General features: G+C 36.1%; 1 protein-coding gene across 1 annotated transcript in view; it reads right to left on the reverse strand.

Annotated features, from left to right (window-relative positions):
- SMAD2 (SMAD family member 2) overlaps positions 1–20,757 on the reverse strand; it is a 79,539-nt gene that overhangs the window by 43,423 nt on the left and 15,359 nt on the right. Inside the window, exons 2-5 of the mRNA XM_024756777.1 lie at positions 4,774–4,863; positions 3,527–3,720; positions 2,605–2,739; positions 166–240 (exon numbers count right to left, since the gene is read on the reverse strand). Of these exons, the coding sequence (XP_024612545.1) occupies positions 166–240; positions 2,605–2,739; positions 3,527–3,720; positions 4,774–4,863 (494 nt within the window). The remainder of the gene's footprint in view (positions 1–165; positions 241–2,604; positions 2,740–3,526; positions 3,721–4,773; positions 4,864–20,757) is intronic.

Consider the following 20,757-nt stretch of genomic DNA (forward strand, 5'->3'; position numbering starts at 1 on the left):
ACTCCTCTCTCCGATGATTCAAATATGATTATTAAATCAAGATGATTCTTTTTTTTGATATGTCCCAACTTCTCTAAATGTAAGGGTTATGAATAACTCTAGTGAGTTTCCAACAAGGCAAAAATGTGTATCTAATTACTGAGGAATTTTGAAAAATATTTTTACCTGTATCCATACTTTGGTTCAACTGTTGATCACTTGTTTCTCCATCTTCACTGATATATCCAGGAGGTGGCGTTTCTAAAAAAGTTTAGAACACATCACGTACAGGTTCAATTTAATTTCATCGCCTTTTCTCCCAGCTACCAAAGATAACCAACGAATCACTCCAAATAACATAGGAATGTTATATAACATCTCTATAAAAAGCAATATTGGATACTGAGGGCTTAAGATTCAGGTTCTGATCCAAACCTTATAGGTGAATCTTAAAACTTACTTGTAATATAATTGAGCCCTCTGTACATATTTTCTTAGCTATTACTTACATATCTGGCTCATTGTCATATGTGTATTTTCTGGGGCAAGAGCCAAAAATATAACTTCAAAGATGCCTCAGTTCTGATCGGTATGTTTCAAAGAGTCTAGTACCCATAATTATGATTATTTTTTAACCTAATGGCCATCATGGATGGGTACTTAAGAGATGATTAAAGGACACACAATACAGGCACACAAGATTTTGGATTACAAAATAATACAGGCTTACATCTTACATTAGGTTCTATAGGGCAAAATATGGTAATATAGTTCAGGAATGGTCTAGCCTGAATTCTACCTAAAAAGTGTATTGCTCCATGATTGCTAACCAGTAAATCTTGAATGCTTGAGGCAGAAAATTAAATTCAAATACAGACTACTACACAGAACTGAGGCAAACTACTTCCTGAAAATACTTAAGATTCTAATGTGTCATTTCCAATATGGTTTATGAACAAACTGTTTATATTCAGGAAGCATCTGAATATCTGAATAAACTTCATGTAAAATAAAAACATTTATACAATTTTACCAATTATAATTTCAAGGAGGAAAAAATAAGTTTAAATGATGTGGGTTAAAGGCTTCCTTCATAAACTTTTTATAATCTCTCTTCAATAAGCTAACTATAAATTTTAACTTAAGTATCAAACTTTTCTTTTTAAGTGTCAGTGCCCCAAAATTTTTAATGTGAGAATAAAATAAATTCCTTCATACACTCGAACAACAAAGAATACAAAAATAAGAATAAATACCATTACGTGCTATTTTAAAAGTTAAAGCAAATTAAAAAAAAGAGCTAAGCTTTGCCAGTTTAACCACTCATGTCTCAAAGGTCTAAAGAGGAAGAAATACTGAACTGATAAATATGTTATCTTTTTTCATTTTTCTGCATTATTAGTTATCTATAAAATAATAAACAACAAAGGTACTAGTGTTTTCGAGGAAATGTTAAAATTTCTTTCGCAATGGAATAAAAAGCAAAGCCCAAGGTTTTGCTGTCAGTTGGAGCTGCGTAAAGCCCCACTGTCCAGAAAAGCAGATAGGCGTAATCCACTTGTGATTTTCTACTTTGTAAAATGCCCAAATCTAAACAAGTAAAGACAACAGGGAAAATAAGCCCAAACATCTCCACAAGTGAAAGCCACTAAACATTCTAACACCCTCCATATAATTAGTGGGTAGGTGTCTTACAAGAGTGTATGCTTACACCTCAGTTTTCTAAGTATTGTTGAATTATACTAATTCCCACATCAGAGACTTAAGTACTCCCTCACCCAAAACACTACCCACACGTAACCACTTCCAGTCAAATTCTTCTCCCTACAAAATGCCCTTTGTTCATCCTCCTTCCCCTCACCCTGGCCTCCACTCTCCACAACAACATCTTTGCCCTGTCCTCCTAACTTTTCAAAATGTTGGTTTCCCAGCTACCCAAAAAACAGCTTTAAATCCTCTTTTGGAATAGAACAGTAATAAAAGAAAAAAGCATTAAAATAATCAGAAAACACTTTCTAACCTTAAAATTAGCTATTTTTAAAAATCCTTCCTTTTCCTTATGTTTTCAAAATTATCTCCAATGAACAAGCATTTGATGACAAAGCAATTTTTTAAATGTAGTTGAAACTCCAAGTTCCTTACATATTTTCAGTTGTATAAAATAAACATAAGAGCGGAATAGATAAATATTACACAAGGAGAAAAAAGACACTAAAAAAATCCTATGTATAGTTAAATGCTCAATCTTTTACCTTTAGTTTGTGCTAGGAAAACAAAAAACAACAAATAAAGGAAACAGACAAAAAAGGAAGACATTATTAGCTGTTGTCCTAACGAACAGTGAAAACTAAAAGAATAGTTTCCATATCATGGGATATTACTGGACATATAATATAATAGAGCAGAATGTGAGAACCATGCAGTTCATTTATTTATCAGCATTACTGAGTCCCAGATGAAAAACAACTAAAACAGAGGTTTTCTGATTTTCAGCACAACATACGTGTTGCTATGTCTGTAGAACTAAAAATTTAAAAAGCCAAACCATAATTTATTAATACTTGAACATTTATGAACAAAATTTGTATCTATCCCAAATTTTAGGAGATTCTGAGGCAAAAATACCTGGGATATAATTACTCTGTGGCTCAATTCCCGCTGGGAAATTAGTGTTTTCTGGAATGGAGTGGGTATAATCATCCAGAGGTGGTAGTTCTGTTAAGATCTCAGTATGCCGTGGCACTAACACCGGAGGCAAAACTAAAAGAGTAAAAGAAATACAAGTCAATGGCAGAGCAAAGGGGAGGGTGACACCTGTATTAAAAGTTTTCATTAATTTTTGAAGTTTAGGATCCACCTACTTGGCAATATTTGGCTATTGAGAAATTGACCAACCTGATTATGATTTTAACTTGTCATGTAGTCCACAATCTAAATCTCCAAGTCCCAATTTATCTTGTACTTTTGGGGACAAAGTGATCCTGGTAATATTATATTACCACAGAAGTTCATAAATCCTCATCGGAAAGGTTACAGAAAGATTTGTAAAATCAGATTTGGGGTATTTTTTGAAAATATAGCTGTATTCTTTTAGAAAGTTTCAAGTATACAGCTAAGTAAATTGGAAGTCCTGCTATGAGTTTTACCGAACTGCTTAGATGCAAATGATGTCATTAAAGTACATCAAATAAACAAAGAGCAAAATTACTGAAAACAGGTAGTACAGCAGACAAGTAATAAGACATATCATTCAGTTCTAAGCAGACTGTGTATCTGTGGGATTAGAATTTCCTAGACATGTACTTTGATGTGAAATGCTTGCTATTCCAAGAAACTAAGATATCTTTCCCTCTAAGATATATTTTCCCATAACATGTGTTAAAAAACTTTAAAGTATTTTTAACTACTGCCAAAAAATATACTGAATTTAAGGTAATTTATTAGTTTTATACCAAAATTTCCCTGGGTCAATTAGGTATAAGAGTACCTAATACACTTAAGTTCAACCATTTAATTAAAACAAGGGGAAAAAATCTACTTTTCCTACCTGGTGTCTCAACTCTCTGGTAGTGGTAAGGGTTTACACATACTTCATCCTTTTTAAGATTAAAAGCATATTCGCAGTTTTCAATTGCCTTGAGTTCATGATGACTGTGAAGATCAGGCCAGCGCCATAATCGGCAATATATTACATGCGGCAGTCCTTTCCGATGAGATACCTGAAGACGACCATCAAGAGACCTATTGGGAAGCAAGGGAAAAGAAAGGTGGGAACTTCAAAAAAAAAAATGTTCTCAATTGAGATAAATTAGTACAATAAGAGCATAAAGAAAGGAATGACAGACGTTTAGTTAGTTTTAGTGAGTACAAGGAAGAAAAATGTGTTATCTAATGGATCTCATATAAAAGTAAGCAGCAACACTAGGGTATGTTTCTTATAAATATGCTACATAAATGACTCAAATGTCAATGAACGGGTAACCGCTTGGGGAAAAAGTGATTTTTTTAAAAAAAGTATTATATAGAGCTATACTTGAAAAACTTTTGTCAACAACTTCCATCTTTAGTGAATCAAACTCTTATTTAGGGAGGCTTTTAAGGGCATTATTTCTGTAGGTGACAGAATTGTCAAAAAAAGGAACTAGTGTGAAGAATGATAAATACCAACAATGATGTAAAAGTAACTTACTAAAACTAATGTAACTCATTACCCAGTTGTGGTTGTTTTGAGTACTGAGGTATATTTCTATACAGCTCACACATAAATGCAGATGGTGATGGATATGATGAGATGAAATGGACCAATACCAATATGCTCAAAAAAGAGAATAAGGTGATTTAAAAAAAGATAACATAAAAACGAGTTAGCCTGGCATTAATTGTGATATAAGGGGTTCAGTAAATAAGTATGTACTTATTAGTATACAGATGAGATTTAGATGATAGCAAGAAATTTAGCAAAAAACTGGTTATGTATCTACTTAAAAATTAGGCCAACAACAGATTATAATCTAACCTCACACTAAAATGAGAATATAGTTATCAAAGTTTCTATTCTTTAGGGGATGCAATAATTTTAAAAAGATTCAAAACTAGAATTTCATTGATAAAACATCAGCTGAAACATTTAATATATTTTTAATACTGGCAAGCAGTTATTTTAAATGCCATGCCTTATTTTACATTAAGGAAACATCCAAGGCAAAATTATACTAAGCAACCCACTATAGGTCTTTACAAAACACCCTCCCTCCCACAAGATCTCTAGGATTCGATAGAGGGCAGAATATTCACCTGGTTTGTTCAGAGAAGCTGTAAAGGCCTGTTGTATCCCACTGATCTATCGTATTTGGTGTACTCAGTCCCCAAATTTCAGAGCAAGTGCTGTGCATAAATTGAAAAACAAAAAATTGATGTGAACATGGAAGCATGGTTATTCAAATTACCATGATGTAAAACATGGAAAATGTACAGAATACTTCCTTCACCCAGAAAATATACATTGCTTCACTTTTTCACAGGCATTTAGTGCTGGTTTCTATATTTTCTATATGAAGGAAGCCAATAAAATGGAACATGTGACTCCAGATAAGTTATGATTATGTTTTTAAAATGTGAACACCAATGCTCTCTAGCTTAATGAAATCAATACCTATGCCTTTTCCAATTTCTTCTACTCACAACAAAGGATCCTATGCCATTAGCCTTACTAACAGTGCTTCATTTTATAACCCAGTTTTTTAAAAAAACTTATCTAAAAATGGATGTCAACTAGTATTTTTAATATAGGTAAAATTCCAATTGAAATAGACATATACCCACAGTTAAGATTTCCAGGTTATTTGTTTGAGATACATATATATTCAGTTTTACTGAAAATTATTATTGCTCTCTTATTACTGTAAAGGACACGGAAATGGATTTTGAAGTCATTCTAGTACAGCATACTACCTTAAAAGTTTTAAGAAATTGCTATGAGGACTAAAGATACGTGAAAGGACAAAATTCATAAAAGATAGTATGAATATGACAAAGTTGCTCTATCTAGTTTTTCTCATTAATACACCTGAAAGGCATACACCAGAAAGACCTCAAAATTTTTCTTCCTCATTTCTTTCCAGAACAAGGGCAGCCCAGAGATAAGTCTGCCTATTTTCCCTGCCACCACTTCATCTGTGGGAGAAGAGAAGAAAAGGAGAAAAGAACAGGTGCTTAAAAACAGTCTGGAATGGAACTAATGACAGCCAAAGGGGTCTCAGTTATAACTAAGTCATACTTTTAAAATTAGAGTCAAAAGATAATTTCTGAAACTCTATTCCATTTCTTACATATTACAAAATCATCAAAATTTAAAGGAAGAGAAAGAAATATTTCAAAACAACTTTTGAAAATCAAATTAAACAACTGGTTAAATTCCAGATGTATACTTTGCTAATGAACTAACTCAATCAGCATTTCAAAGGGCACTGGTGAAAAGTGCTGTCTTCCTGTGGCTGGACAACACATCAAGTGGGCTTCAGGGCTTCAGGGCTACAGGGCCTTTTGCACAGTCACTGGGCTGCAGAAACATTTCACGCCATGCTTTGGAGGCTACAGTAAGTATAATACTGGGTGGTTTTTAAAAATACATTTTCAGACACTTTCCAGCAGCTTTCTGAGACATTTTACAGATTCTCTTGGTTTTTAGGCTTCTAACTTCCACTTCTCAGATGACAAAAGTCAGAAAAAAACAAACTGGTGGATAATTCAGACCTTTCCTTTCTTCCCAAAGGTGTACTGACTAAACAACCATCACATAAATGGTCCTTTAATTCAGGTATTTATCAAATATCTACTGGAAACATACAGCACCATGTAGTTTAAAACAATAAAATCAACTAAATTCTAGAGTCTCATGAATCCAAATTTAAACCTCAGAAGGAACAGTATGCATCTTACTCTTCTCTCTTTGAAAATAATTTGAGGAAAATGATTGATAAAAGAGTAGATAATGAGGCTATTCTGCTCTTATGAGACTAAAATGAACATTTCACTCAAGTTAACTCTGGAACTGACATGAGAACCAAAATGTAATAGGTCATGAAGAGCTTAAGTTGTGCTTTATTCAAGCCTTGAAATATATCAGAGAACAATAAGCAGTAGTTGTTAAAAACAGGCAATCGATTTAGAGGCAGAAAGACCTAAATCCCAACTGTAACTCGGCCACTTTCCCACTGCCATCACAAGGTATATTTAAGCCTCAGTTCTACTGATCATTATAATCTCTCTCACACAAATTGGAAAGTTTATTTAAAAATAATAAATTTGCTTCTATCAAGTAAAATATTTCCTTATTTATATATGAAAAATTTTTTTAAAGAATCAATTTATAACAAAATATACAAAGCACCTAGAATAAATGTAATTATAAATGTGTCAAAACTACACCAAGAAACATTTTAATTATTACTAAAGAACACAAAAATCAACTGAGCAAAGAGAAAAACATACATCTTCCTAGACAGGAAGATAACATCATAGCGATATCAGTTCTGTCAAATTTATATATTTGATGCACTCAATAAAAATTTTAAAAAATTGTTTAAGACTCTGATAAAATTACCTGAGATATAATGTATCAAAGTAAACAAGAATGACCAGGAAAACTCTGACAAAGAAGAAACTGGCCATTACCAGATCCTGAAACACATTATAAATCCTCAGTAATGGAAATAGTATGCAATTAACAAAAGAATACACAAACAAAACAGAATAGAGGTTCTGCCAGTAGAGTAGCCTCAATTAGGCAAATCTTCCTTTGGATAAAAATGAGAGCCTCTGAACAAAATATAATAAAATTAACTATTTGAAAATATAATAAAATTAACTATTTGATAACAGTGGAGAGAGACCAAAAACAGATACACACTGAAGGGAAGTCAGACTTTGTAAGGGGGGAACTGCACTGGATGAGAGCTGCATTTGTGTGGCTCTATATCCAAAGGCACCCCACAGTGTAAGCTACCCAGGGCAACTAGACCTTAAGCAGAAAACAGCAGTTTTAAGGACCTGCAGAATCAGAGGGTGGATTTGGGGCTGCTGGAAAGGCTGGAAAGAGAAGAGGGAAATCCCATAATGACAGAAGCCACGAAGGGAAAAAAAAATCTGAAAAGGGGTATGAACTCTGCCCAGACCCTTAAACTATGCATGTGGGAGAGACTGCAGAGGCCTGCTGAAAACCATTGCTTAAAAGTCTGAAAGAACTAAGCTGAGATTTCAGCTGTTTCTTTTCTCAGAGGCAGTTTGGACTCTGAGGTCACCCAAAACTATCTGTTAGAACAAAAATCAACATCCTTCAGAGAAAGATAAGAGAACTTAGTCTCTAAAATATTTTGTCCTAAATATCCAGTATAAAAATCACAAAATACTAAACATGTGAAGAAATAAGAAAATGTTACCCCCAGTAAAAACAGACCCCCAAGATGAATTAACAGACAAGAATTTTAAAGTAACTATTATGAATATGTTCGTGGACTTAATGAACAGATGGGAATCTCAGCTGAGTAATGGAAAATATAGAAACAAATTAAATGAAAACTCTAGAACTGAAAATTACAAAATCAGAAATTAAAAATTAACCTGATGGTTGGAGAAGACAGGAGAGTTGGTGAATTTGAAGATGGATCAATAGAAGTTATCTAATCAGAACTGAAATAAAACACTGAATAACAAAATAAACAGTCTCAGTAACATGTGCAGTCCCAGAAAGAGGGGAAGCAAGAACAAGAAAAAAATTTTTAATTAATAATGGCTGAAAAATCTTCAACTTCAGTGAAAAATTAAACTTCCAAGAAACTCAGTGAATACCAAGCAGTTTAAATACAAAACAAACCACCAAAAACATATTGGGACTATCACGGTCAAACTCCTAAAAACAAAAGATGAAAAGAAAATCTTTAAGCTGGTGAGAAGCATAAAAACTTGGCACAAAGGACTCCATCCAAACCCCTGCAGTTAAGAGACTTGACCAAACTCTAACATGGCTTCTAGCAACCTAAGGCCTCCTCCCTGGTGTGACCCAGACCCTACTGAGTGAGCTCCTGCCTGGAAAAGCTCAAGGCTGCCAAAAGAATTAACCATTTGTTCCAGCCAATACTGGTCCATAGGCCCCTGACCTCCTTTTCCCAGTGCATCTATTTAAAAAGCTTACAACTGTAAATCCTTCCTGTCTCTTTGAAATGTACACATGACTCCTACAACTCAGGAGTCGAGGACCTGAAAACCATTCCTTTGAAATGCAACCAATCACCAGGAAAAATGGGGTCTCCATCTTCCAGTCTGCCCTCTGAGGGAAGGCAGAAGTCTAACTTCCGATAAATGCCATTTAGCAGACACAGATGGCCTAAATCACATGGACACTGACCAAACCTCGTACCCACTTTTTGGGTAATTTTTCACTTCCCTGACTCTGTTCCAGACCCCACTCATTAACCCCTTGCTACACCCTCATTCTCCCAGTCACCTCTGTGCAAATTGGAAATTGGGCTCAGATCTTACCCCTGCTGGAATGGTTACTGAATAAAATCTGTTTTTACCACTTTTAACCAACAACGTGCAGTTCTGTTTAATTTTGACAGCAGCCAAACCAGAGCAATCTATACATGTAAAGGCATAAAGACGTGAATAGCAATTTCTTATCAGAAACAATGGAAGCCAGAAGATAATGGAAGAGCAGCTTTAAAGAGCTGCAAGGAAAAAACAAACAAACAAACAAAACCCTCATCCTAAAATCTATAATCAACAAAAGTATCCTTCATAAAAGAAGTCAAAACAAAAATGTGTTCAGATAAACAAAAACTGAGAGACTTCTAGCGGACTTTGCACAAAGAAATGCCTAAAGGAAAATTCTTCAGGATAAAGAGAAATGACAACAGATGGAAACTCTAAATCAGGGGGAAATTTTTTTAAAAACTAGCAAGTATAAGTATGTAAGTAAATATGAAAGACAATATTCTGTTCGTCTCTTAATTTCTACAAAAAGGAGATGACCAACTACAGAAAAAAACTGTAACTCTAAAAGCATGTAGTGTAATTTATGACAATGGCAGCAGAAGCAACAGGAGGTGTTTAAAAACCACTACATTATTGCAAAGCTAAAGATGCATATTGTCGCTGTGAAAGCAACTCCCCCTCACACACACAAAGGGCAAAAGAGAGTAACTAAAGAGCATATAGCAAACTAAAATGAAATACTAAAAACTAAGCCCAAAGGAAAGAAAGGAGAAAAGAACAAAAACAGATAACTGAAAACAGAGTAAAGAGTAAAACAAAGAGTAAGTCCAACCCATCAACGATACTGTTATACATAAATACACCACATACTCCAATAAGCCGGAGACTTGTCAGAAGGAATACAGGATGCAAAATGTCTACAAAAAAAGATGTACTTTAAATATAATATATGGATGGGCTGAAAATACAAGAGTGGAAATACAAAGTTCATACAAGCAATAAGTTTAATAAAGCATAGTACCAGAAATAAGACTTCAAGTCTAAGAATATTACCAAAGTAAAAAGAGACAGTAAGAGGGACAATTCACCAGGAAACATTAACAATCCTGTAAGCATTTAAAAATACAGTTTCAAAATACATGAAGCAAAAACCGACAGATCTAAAGGAAGAAATGAACAAATCAGCCATCAGAGTAATCTCAGTAACTCTTTGGACAGTCTGTGTGTCTATGTATCTTGGACAGTCTGTGTATCATAGAAGAGCTGCACAATACTATCAACCGCCTTCTAACTGACATTTGTAGAATCCTCTTCAAGTGCTTATGGAATATTTAAAAGAGAGCAAAACAGTGCCTGACAATCAGCTGGTCGGGGGGGGGGGGCGCCTGGTTCTTTAGAAGAGGCTAGAAAACTGCCTAAATTTTTCTAGAAATGCTAATTTCTTCCCAGAAATGGCTTTCAAATTACATCACTCAAAAAACCAGACCAAACTTAGGACAATTTTCTCTTCCCTTCTAGTCTTTGTGTATGGGGACATGTAGTTCAAGACCTCCCAAGGGAACTCTATCAGTTTTCATCATTATGTATTTAAAAAAGAATGGCATGTAATGAGAAGTCATCCATGGATCCTATGGTATAGTCAGTGTTTTTTGAACAAAGTCAAAGGACAAGATAGGATCTAGCACAATAACAGTGACTCAAAAAATACTTGATAAATGAGTGAACTTTATGGGGAATTCCTTTATATAAAACAGATAAAAGTAGAAAGGTTCCACGCTTACTGTAGGCATTAAACAGAAGCACAGAATAAGAGTGAGACAAGAGTACTACTACCTTTGCCTTCCCTTTAGGCCTGAGGCACCTCAATTTAACACTGGAATCCAAGAGAAACTGATCAATAATTATCTGGAGTCAACAGGCAATGATCTAAGATCAATGAACTATTTCAGACAAATGGTTTGCATTATTATAGGTATCAACTGAACGTTAAATGAATGAATAATCTACAGAGATCTAAACTGAGTTTACTTCTGAGTTACATACTGTGACGTTCTTGGTTAAGAAAAATACGAGAGACCACATGCTGAGGACACTTAATTTTAAAACTCTGAAATCCTATAGATTATGTTCTTTGGCCATAAGTGAATTAAATTAAAAATCAGTGATTGAAAGATACTTAGAAAAGTCCCAAATATTTGGAAATTAACAACATACATCTAAGCAACCCATGGGTTAAAGAAGAAATGACAAAATAAAGTAGAAAATACTTTAGATGATAAGGACTCCACAATATAAAAAATTGGGGAAAGGGGGGCTAAAGGAGAATCTATTGCTTAAATGTTTAAATGTTTATATTAGAAAGAAGAAATATTTTAAATTAATGACAATTTTAGTCAACAATGATATAGTTCTAATTAACACTGTACTGGAGGTCGTAGCCAGTGGCGAGAAAAAGAAAGAATATTAGAAAGGGAAGAAATAAAACTGCTTTTTTACAGCCAAACTCAAAGAAATATAGAGTAGAATGGTGGTTGTCAGGGGTATGGGGGAAATGGGGAGATGTAGGTCAAAAGATGAACTAAAAGTTCTGGGGATCTAACGTACAACATGGTGACTATAATTAACAATACAGGTATACCTCATTTTATTGTGCTTCACAGATATTGTGTATTTGGGTTTGTTTTTTTTTTACAAATTGAAGATTTGCCCTGAGTCAAGCAAAATCTCCTGGTGCCATTTTTCCAACAGAATTTGATCACTCCATGCCTCTATGTCACATTTTGGTAATTCTCACAATATTTCAAACTTTTTCATTATATAGTGATCTGTGATCTTTGATGTTACTATTGCAATTGTTTGGGGGAACCATGAATCACACCCATCTAAGATGCTGTATGTGTTCTGACTGCTCCACCTACCAGCCATCTCTGCCCCCACCACCTCCCTATCCCGAGACAAAACAATATTGAAATTAGGCTAATTAATAACCCAATAATGGCCTCTATGTGTTCTAGTGAAAGGAAGATTCGTACATTTCTCACTTTAAATCAAAAGTTAGAAATGATGAAGCTTAACGAAGAATGCTATGTTGAAATCCCAGACAGGCCGAAACCTAGGCCACTTGCACCAAACAGTAAGCCAAATTGTGGATGCAAAAGAAAAGTTCTTGAAGGAAACTAAAAGTGCTACTCCTCACCTCAATACGTAAGGCAAATACTAACAGCCATAAAAGGGGAAATTGACAGTAACACATTCATAGTAGGGGACTTTAACACCCCAACGAATCACCAGCCACAACACTCCCTTAAGCCAAAGACTAATCCAAAACAAGGCCCTTTCTTCAACTCTGTGAAGGCTAAAGGAGGTGAGAAAATAGCACAAGAAAAGTCTGAAGCTAGCAGAGGTTCGTTCATGAGGTTTAAGGAAAGAGATGAGTCATCTCTGTAACATCAACGTGCAAGGTGAGGGTGCTGCTGTAAAAGTGACACCAAGGTATCTAGAAGATCTAGCTAAGGTAACTAATGAATGTGGCTACACTAAACAACAGACTTTCAATGTAGGCAAAACAGCCTTATATGGGAAAAAGATGCCATCTAGGACTTCATAGCTAGAGAGAAGTCAATGCCTGGCTTCAAAGCTTTAAAGGATAGGCTGACTCTCCTAATGACTCTCTCATTAGGGACTAATGCAGTTGGTGACTTTAAAGCCAATGCTCATTTACCATTCTAGGGTCCTAGGGTCCTTAAGAATTATGCTAAATCAACTCTGCCCGTGATCTATAAATGGAACAACAAAGCCTGGATGACAAAGCCTGCATTACAACATAGTTTACTGAATAACTTAAGGCCACTGTTGAGACTTACTGCTCAGAAAAAAGATTCCTTTCAAATTTTTACTGCTCACTGACAATGCACCTGGTCACCCAAGAGCAATGATGGAGAGGTACAACAATATTAATGTTGTTATCATGCCTGCTAACACAACATCCATTCTGCAGCCCGTGGATCAAGGGGTAATTTTGGCTTTGAAGTCTCATCATTTGCAAAATACATTTCGTAAGGCTGTAGCTGCCATAGACAGTGATTCCTCTGATGATCTGGGCAAAGTCCACTGAAAACCTTCTGGAAAGAATTCACCATTCTAGCTGCCATTAAGAACATTCACAGGAGTTTGGAAGAATTTGATTCCAACCCTCGTGGATGACTTTGAGGGGTTCAAGACTCCAGTGGAGGAAGTAACTGCAGATGTGGTGGAAACAGCCAGAATTGAAGCCTGAAGATGGGACTGAATTGTTGCCATCTCATAAGACTTTCACAGATAAGGATTTGCTTCTGATGGATGAGCAAACAAAGTGGTTTCCTGAGATGGAATCTACTCCTGGTGAAGATATGGTGAAGGGTGATGAAATGAGACAACAAAGGATTTAGAATATGACATAAACTTAGTTGATAAAGCAGCAGCAGGGTTTGAGAGCAATGACTCCAATTTTGAAAGAAGTTCTACTGTGGGTAAAATGCTACTAAATAGCATTGCATGCTACAGAGAAATTGTTCGTAAAAAGAAGAGTCAATCGATGTGGCAAACTGCAGTGCTGTCCTATTTTAAGAAATTGCCACAGCTGCTCCAAGCTTCAGGACCACCACTCCCATCAGTCAGAAGCCAGGAACATCGAGGCAAGACTCTCCATCAGCAAAAAGACTACCATTCACTAAAGGCTAAGATGATGGCTAGCATTTTTTTTAGCAATAAAGTATTTTTAAATTAAGGTATGTACACTGTTTTTATTTTTTAAGATATAATGCTATTGCACACTTAACAGACTACAGCATAGCATAAACGTAACTTTTTGTATAGACTGGAAAGCTAAAAAATCCTAGTGATTCACTTTATTGAGATATCTGTCCTATTGTGAGGTCTGGAACAAGCCCACAATATCTCCAAGGTATGGCTGTACTGTATCATATATATGAAAGTTAAGAAAGTAGATCTTAAAAGTTACCACCACACACACACGAAAAGGTAATTATGTGAGGGGATGGACATGTTAACTAACTTAATTGTGGTAATCATTCTGTAATATATATGTGTATTAAATCATCACACTGTATACCTTAAACTTATATTTTTCATATGTCAATAATCTCAATAAAGCAGGAATAAAAACCCTTTATCTGAACAATGACATAATTGTTTACACAGAAAGTCTCTGAAGCAACTTCTAGAACTAATTAGTGAATTTAGCAATGTTGTAGGATTTAATGGCAACTTATAAAAATCCATTTTATTTCTATTACAGCAATAAACTATCTGAAAATTAAAAATTTAAATTCCATTTACAATGGTGCCAAAAACATAAAATACTTAGACAAAAGGTTTAATTAATGGAAGATGTGTAAGACCTGTTTACTAACAACTAAAAATCTTGCTGAAAGATATTAAATAAACCTAAGTATATAAAGGAATATATTAGATTAAATGACTCAAGATGTCCATTTTCCCTAATTCCCTAATAATATTTGCTCTATTTTTTCAAATCCATTGCAATCATTATTTCAGCAAGGTATTTTTATAGCAACTGACAAGCTGATCTAATACATATATGGAAATGCAAAAGATCCTGAAAAGCAAAACATCTGGACAAAGAAGAACACACAACATGGACGAATCTCATAAATATTTAGTTGACCAAGAGAAGCTGAACATGAAAGACTAGATACTGAATGATTCCATTTATATAAAGTTCTAGAAGTGGCAAAACAAACTGGAAGTGAAAAAAATTTCAACAGTGGTTGCCTCTCGGGGGAAAGAGGATGAAAGAACTTTCTGGGTGATTGAAATGTTCTGTATCTTGATACACTGTATATGCATTTGTCAGATCTAATCCTACTAAGTATTATGATTTGTGTACTTTACCATTTGAAAATTTTACCTAAAAATACAAACAAGGAAAAAGAAGAACTTCAGACAATGAAATAATCATCAAAATGGAAAGTAGCAACAAAAAAAATTCATGTTTATTTAGTATACGATAAAGTTCCCTAAGAATTGATAAGGAAAGATCTCTAAAATATAAATTAAGTGAAAAAAAATGTACAATATTTTAGTAAGCTACTCTCTGTGTAAAAAAGGACAATTAAAACTGTAAGTATTTGCACATGCATATGGGACACACACACACACACACACACACGCACACACACACACACCATGAACAGGAGTTACTTGAGGTGGGGAGAGGGAGGGAAGGGTAAATTTTTCGATGTTTGTTGTTTTTATGTATGCATGTACACATAAAACATATACAGATTTTTAAACCATGTGAATGTATTGCCTTTTATCAAATTAAACAAATCAAACAAAATAATACTGCCACAGAATAAAATGTAAGTCAAGTTGTCTTGACATTTCTATTAAAAGATATGCTTCTAACCTTAGATAACTAAGAAGTACAGATTGTTATTTCCTATTCTGCGTCATTTCAGCTCACTCTGGGCATCACTAAAGGAGATAATAAAATGCCAGCCTGAGCCCTGTTTATTCTCTTCTAGCAAAATGTCCTCTCTATATAACATGGGCCTTTGGTACCCATTTTCTTCCACATATATTTATGTCAACAGCCCCTTCCTAGCCACCTTTTGACTTAACTACTAATTCTTTTTTAGGTATACCTAGCAAACGAGGTCAATTTTTAAGACTTAGTAGTCCAAGGGATTTTTTTTTTTTTTTTTTTTTTTTTTTTGGGGCGCAGCCCTCTCACTGTTGTGGCCTCTCCTGTTGCGGAGCACAGGCTCTGGACGCGCAGGCTCAGCGGCCTTGGCTCACGGGCCCAGCCGCTCCGCGGCATGTGGGATCTTCCCGGCCTGGGGCACGAACCCATGTCCCCTGCATCGGCAGGCAGACTCTCAACCACTGTGCCACCAGGGAAGCCCAGTCTAGGGGATTTAAATCAGGTGGTTTTAATCATTCCCTCTTCCTTAAAGATTCTTACTAACCAAAGTTTTTATTTATGGGGAAAATAATCCCCATAAGACCTTGAGCTCCCAAAGGTCTTTGTATACCTACCACCTAGCAAGCAAGGTATCTGGTGACTAAATTAATATTTTTATAGCATAAAAACTGGACCAAAACGTTCCTAGGCACACTAAATCATAATACATTAAACAACAGTGGGGAAAATGGATCTCTCAGGTTTTCAGTTTGTTCAGAAGGAGTGGCAAGTTACAACTGCAAGTATGTACAGGTCCTAAAAGATATTAAAAGAAACAAACCCAGGAAAAATGTTAGAGAAATAGCACTGATTGTAACAACTATTTTATAAAAGTCTTTTGCACATTCTTTATTTCAATAAATCTAAAATGCAACATTATCTTGTGTTAAACTTAAAAGGAAAAACTTCAAAATTTATTTATATGATGCATCCCAAAGTGAAAAAATGTGCATCTTAAAACCAATGAAATATGTAATAGCAATCACCTTCATAAATTAGCTGCTACATGTCAGGTACTATGTAAGACTTTAAATATATTATGGACCTTATAATCACCTGCAAGCTGTGCATTATTATCTCACTTTAAATTTGAGGAAACCGAGCCTCAGAGGGATAGTAGAACAATCTCACCAAGGTCAGATTCCTAACAAGTGGCAGGGCCAGGATTCCAGCCCACTCTTGTCCAACAATGCTCTCCACTCCACCAAGAGCTTTCGGAGCTTTTACTTTCTCACCACCTACATCAGCATTTCTGTGACTAAAACCTGGGGATCCCTGGGCACATCAAATATAGTACTCTCAAGGGTCTGTCTGGTTCCTACAATAATATTTTAAGTTACATTTTTATTCTGAGTAAATAGTAGCTTTACATAAATCTTCTAAACACATATTCTGGATAACCTGGTAAGCACTAGTCTTGCTCGGCTGCATCATCTCGGTGTCTGGGTCTGGATCTGGGTTTGACAATCACCTCAGCACCAAAGGTAAGTAGAGAGGTTGACTTAACATGTAAATGATGAGATCACTCCAAAAAGGCCAAATGATATCAGGATGTGCTAAATAAATTACGTTTCATAGTAGGCTTAGAGAAAAGAGGTAGAGAATTTAGCAACACAGGGCGCATGGTAGTATGCTGGCCTCAAAAGATCCTTAGTCATTCAGCAGCACAATCACAATGGAAACAGAAAATCAATATTAACAAATCATTAACTTGATGTTAGAATTTTCTTGGTTATAGAACTCAGTATAAATCAACCTTTTGATAAGCATAAGTTTACACTAAATTATGTTTCTAAACATTTAAACAGGGCTTCCCTGGTGGCACAGTGGTTAAGAATCCGCCTGCCCACGCAGGGGACATGGGTTCAAGTCCTGGTCCAGGAAGATCCCACGTGCCGTGGAGCAACTAAGCCCATGAGCCACAACTAATGAGCCTGCGCTTTAGAGCCCACGAGCCACAACTATTGAGCCCACGTGCCACAACTACTGAAGCCCGTGCGCCTACCACAACAAGAGAGGCCACCGCAAGGAGAAGCCCGCGCAACGCAACTAAGAGTAGCCCCTGCTCGCCACAACTAGAGAAAGCCCGTGAGCAGCAATGAAGACCCAACGCAACCAAACATAAATAAATAAATTTATAAGCATTTAAACAACATTAAGAGAAGTCCACAAGAAATGTCTATACATTACTTGAACGTGAAACGTATCAACCTGCACAACACCAAGCTGTTGACAAGTAGTAAGGAAGAGAAGGATGGGTCTGAAAACATTAAACTCATACAAATACCTGCTAGGTGAAATCCATATATCCTAAAGAAAGTATTAGACTTTATTAATTACAAAATTAACTACAGTGATAGCACTATCCCATACACATTAGCTCAACATCTCCTAAATTTGACTATCTGACTTTAGGACAGTCTAAAAACTCTTTAGTTTTAAAAAATACCATGCTAATTGGTTAAAAACAAAAATTGGTCTCAGATAAATTCTACCTGCCTGATCAAAATTTGATATTGTTCATCAATGCAATTAACATAGATTATAAATTTATGTTGAAATAAGATGTAATAGACCGTAAGTCATCTACGATGCTGTCCCTGCATCAATTCACAGACAGATGAGCAAGCATGTCCATGTTAGAATATCATGCAAAGTCCAATCCTTTGTATGAAACACAATTTCTTAAAGGCAGATTATCAACTGTGAAACTTTCTTGCTTACATAGATTGAATTTTAAAAATCTGGGAAAAAGAGGCTGGAACAGCTATTAAAATCATCAGGACACTAAACTGCCAAAAAAAAAAAAAAAACCTCTATGGCATATAGTATATTAGTTGACCACTGGACTAACCAGATGACTTTGTAGTAAACCTGGAAGAAATCCTTATAGAATTGCCCTGTAATCACTTTTACAATAATTATCAGCAAAACCATTAAAGCTTTTTTTCATCAAAGAATAAACCTTTGAAAACTGGTTAAAATTTAAAATCTAGTGTACAATTTACCAACCATATATATGTATAGGTATTTTATACACACATCTACATTAACATTTTGAACTTTGGTTCAAACATTGTTTGTTAATTAATATACTTTTTGAATTAAGGACGTATATTTATTTGTATACTTGTTATCAGGAGATAGAAGAGAAGTAATGTGAACTAAGCTCAAGAAAATAACACTGCCTTTGAAGGTTCATACCACAAAAGCATATAAGCCATTAAACAAGCTGTACTGTCCCTACAGTATTTGCACAATTTACTGCAGCAGTTAAACCACCAGTGTCAAAAGTAATAAGCCTCATTATGTTTTACTAATTCATTATTTTTCACGAACTTCTTGTCTAAAGAGTATATTTCTTCTACAAATCAAAAGGAGTAGGATCTAGACTGTCACTGGGGAAACCCATATAAGCAATGCTGAACACTGAGTAAAATGAAAGGGTTCAACAAAAGAAACTTCACTTGAGGCTCCAGCTCGATTACTGATGTACTCATGAAACACGGACTGCTACAGAATAATCTGCAACCACCCATTCAAAATATTTTTTTTCTAAAGCATTCCTGTTTTTTTTTTTTTTTTTAATGTATTTATTTATTTATTTTTGGCTGCTTTGGGTCTTCGTTGCTGCGTGCGGGCTTCCTCTAGTTGCGGCGAGCGGGAGCTACTCTTCGTTGCAGTGCGCGGGCTTCACACTGCGGTGGCTTCTCGTGTTGCCGAGCACGGGCTCCAGGCGCGTGGGCCTCAGCAGTTGTGGCACACGGGCTCAGTAGTTGTGGCCCACGGGCCCAGCTGCTCCGTGGCATGTGGGATCCTCCCGGGCCAGGGATCGAACCCGTATCCCCTGCATTGGCAGGCGGATTCTTAACCACTGCGCCACCAGGAAAGCCCCACCCGTTCAACATTATTTCTACTTATAACAGATCAGTCCTTCCATTTTGTATATGACTAGCAAGACTAAAAGTTTATATCACCACAGGAATCAAGAGCTGATAGCTGTAATAAAAAAATAAAGTCTCTGTAAGTATATGTACTACGTGTGTCTGTATACTTCACTTCACACCATTATACAGCTGAGGGATGGACAATGGAAAAAAAGAAAATGCCTACCTCCAGATAGTTTTTTTTTTTTTTTTTGGCGGTACGCGGGCCTCTCACTGTTGTGGCCTCTCCCGTTGCGGAGCACAGGCTCCGGACGCATAGGCTCAGCGGCCATGGCTCACGGGCCTAGCCTCTCCGCGGCATGTGGGATCTTCCCGGACCGGGGCACAAACCCGTGTCCCCTGCATCGGCAGGTGGACTCTGAACCACTGAGCCACCAGGGAAGCCCCCTCCAGATAGTTTTTAACCTTCACTCCAGCACCAAGAAAGGAGCTTTAGGTACAACCTTGTTCTTAACGAATTAGCAAAGGATACAAGTGAACAATTAAGAAATTTTCATTGGCTACAGAAAACTTAAGCAAATTGCCAACATTTATTTTAAGCATCTGCTATGTACCTGGCACTGTTCAAAGTGCTTCATATGTATTATCTAATTTATACTCATATCAACCCTATAAAGTGAATTAACATGACCATTATTTTCATATAAAGAAAGAAATGTGAGCAGTTAAATAACTCAAAAAGTGGGCTTCCTTGGTGGCGCAGTGGCTGAGAGTCCGCCTGCCGATGCAGGGGACACGGGTGCGTGCCCCGGTCTGGGAAGATCCCACATGCTGCTGAGCGGCTGGGCCCGTGAGCCATGGCCGCTGAGCCTGCGCGTCCGGAGCCTGTGCTCCGCAAAAAAAAAAAATAACTCAAAAAGTCACAAAGTTATTGAGGTAACAGCCAGGATTTACATCCACTTCTGGCTGGTTTAAAAGCCTAAATTTTTAAAGGTATACTTCTGCAGAATGATAGTTTAAAATCTGTAGTTTCAAACTTTTATAGGAACATGTATTAACTATGTTTTCTTATTTTCTGTATCCTTGATACTCTGGCATTTGAAGCCTTGATCCTGGAAAGACTACCCCTCCCAGGTCTAGAGGTGGCAAGAGACTCCCTTGAGAGCTCACCTTTGAAACACAAACCAACCGATCCAGAGCTCACACCCCTAACTGTTTAATCAAACTCTGACACACACCAAGCCAATATTCTTCCTGCCCTAAATCACCCTAGGGCTAGGTACTGGACAACTAGAAACTAGCCCTACAGTCCAGAGACTGGCCAAAATTACTAAAAGTATCTAATCCTAAACTTAACTCAGCATATCTACCCAGCACTATCATTCCTTCCCTGGAAAACTCCAATAAAGGCTC

Source organism: Neophocaena asiaeorientalis, unplaced genomic scaffold (assembly GCF_003031525.2).
Source record: "Neophocaena asiaeorientalis asiaeorientalis breed wild unplaced genomic scaffold, Neophocaena_asiaeorientalis_V1.1 scaffold133, whole genome shotgun sequence".
NCBI classification, from domain to species: domain Eukaryota; kingdom Metazoa; phylum Chordata; class Mammalia; order Artiodactyla; family Phocoenidae; genus Neophocaena; species Neophocaena asiaeorientalis.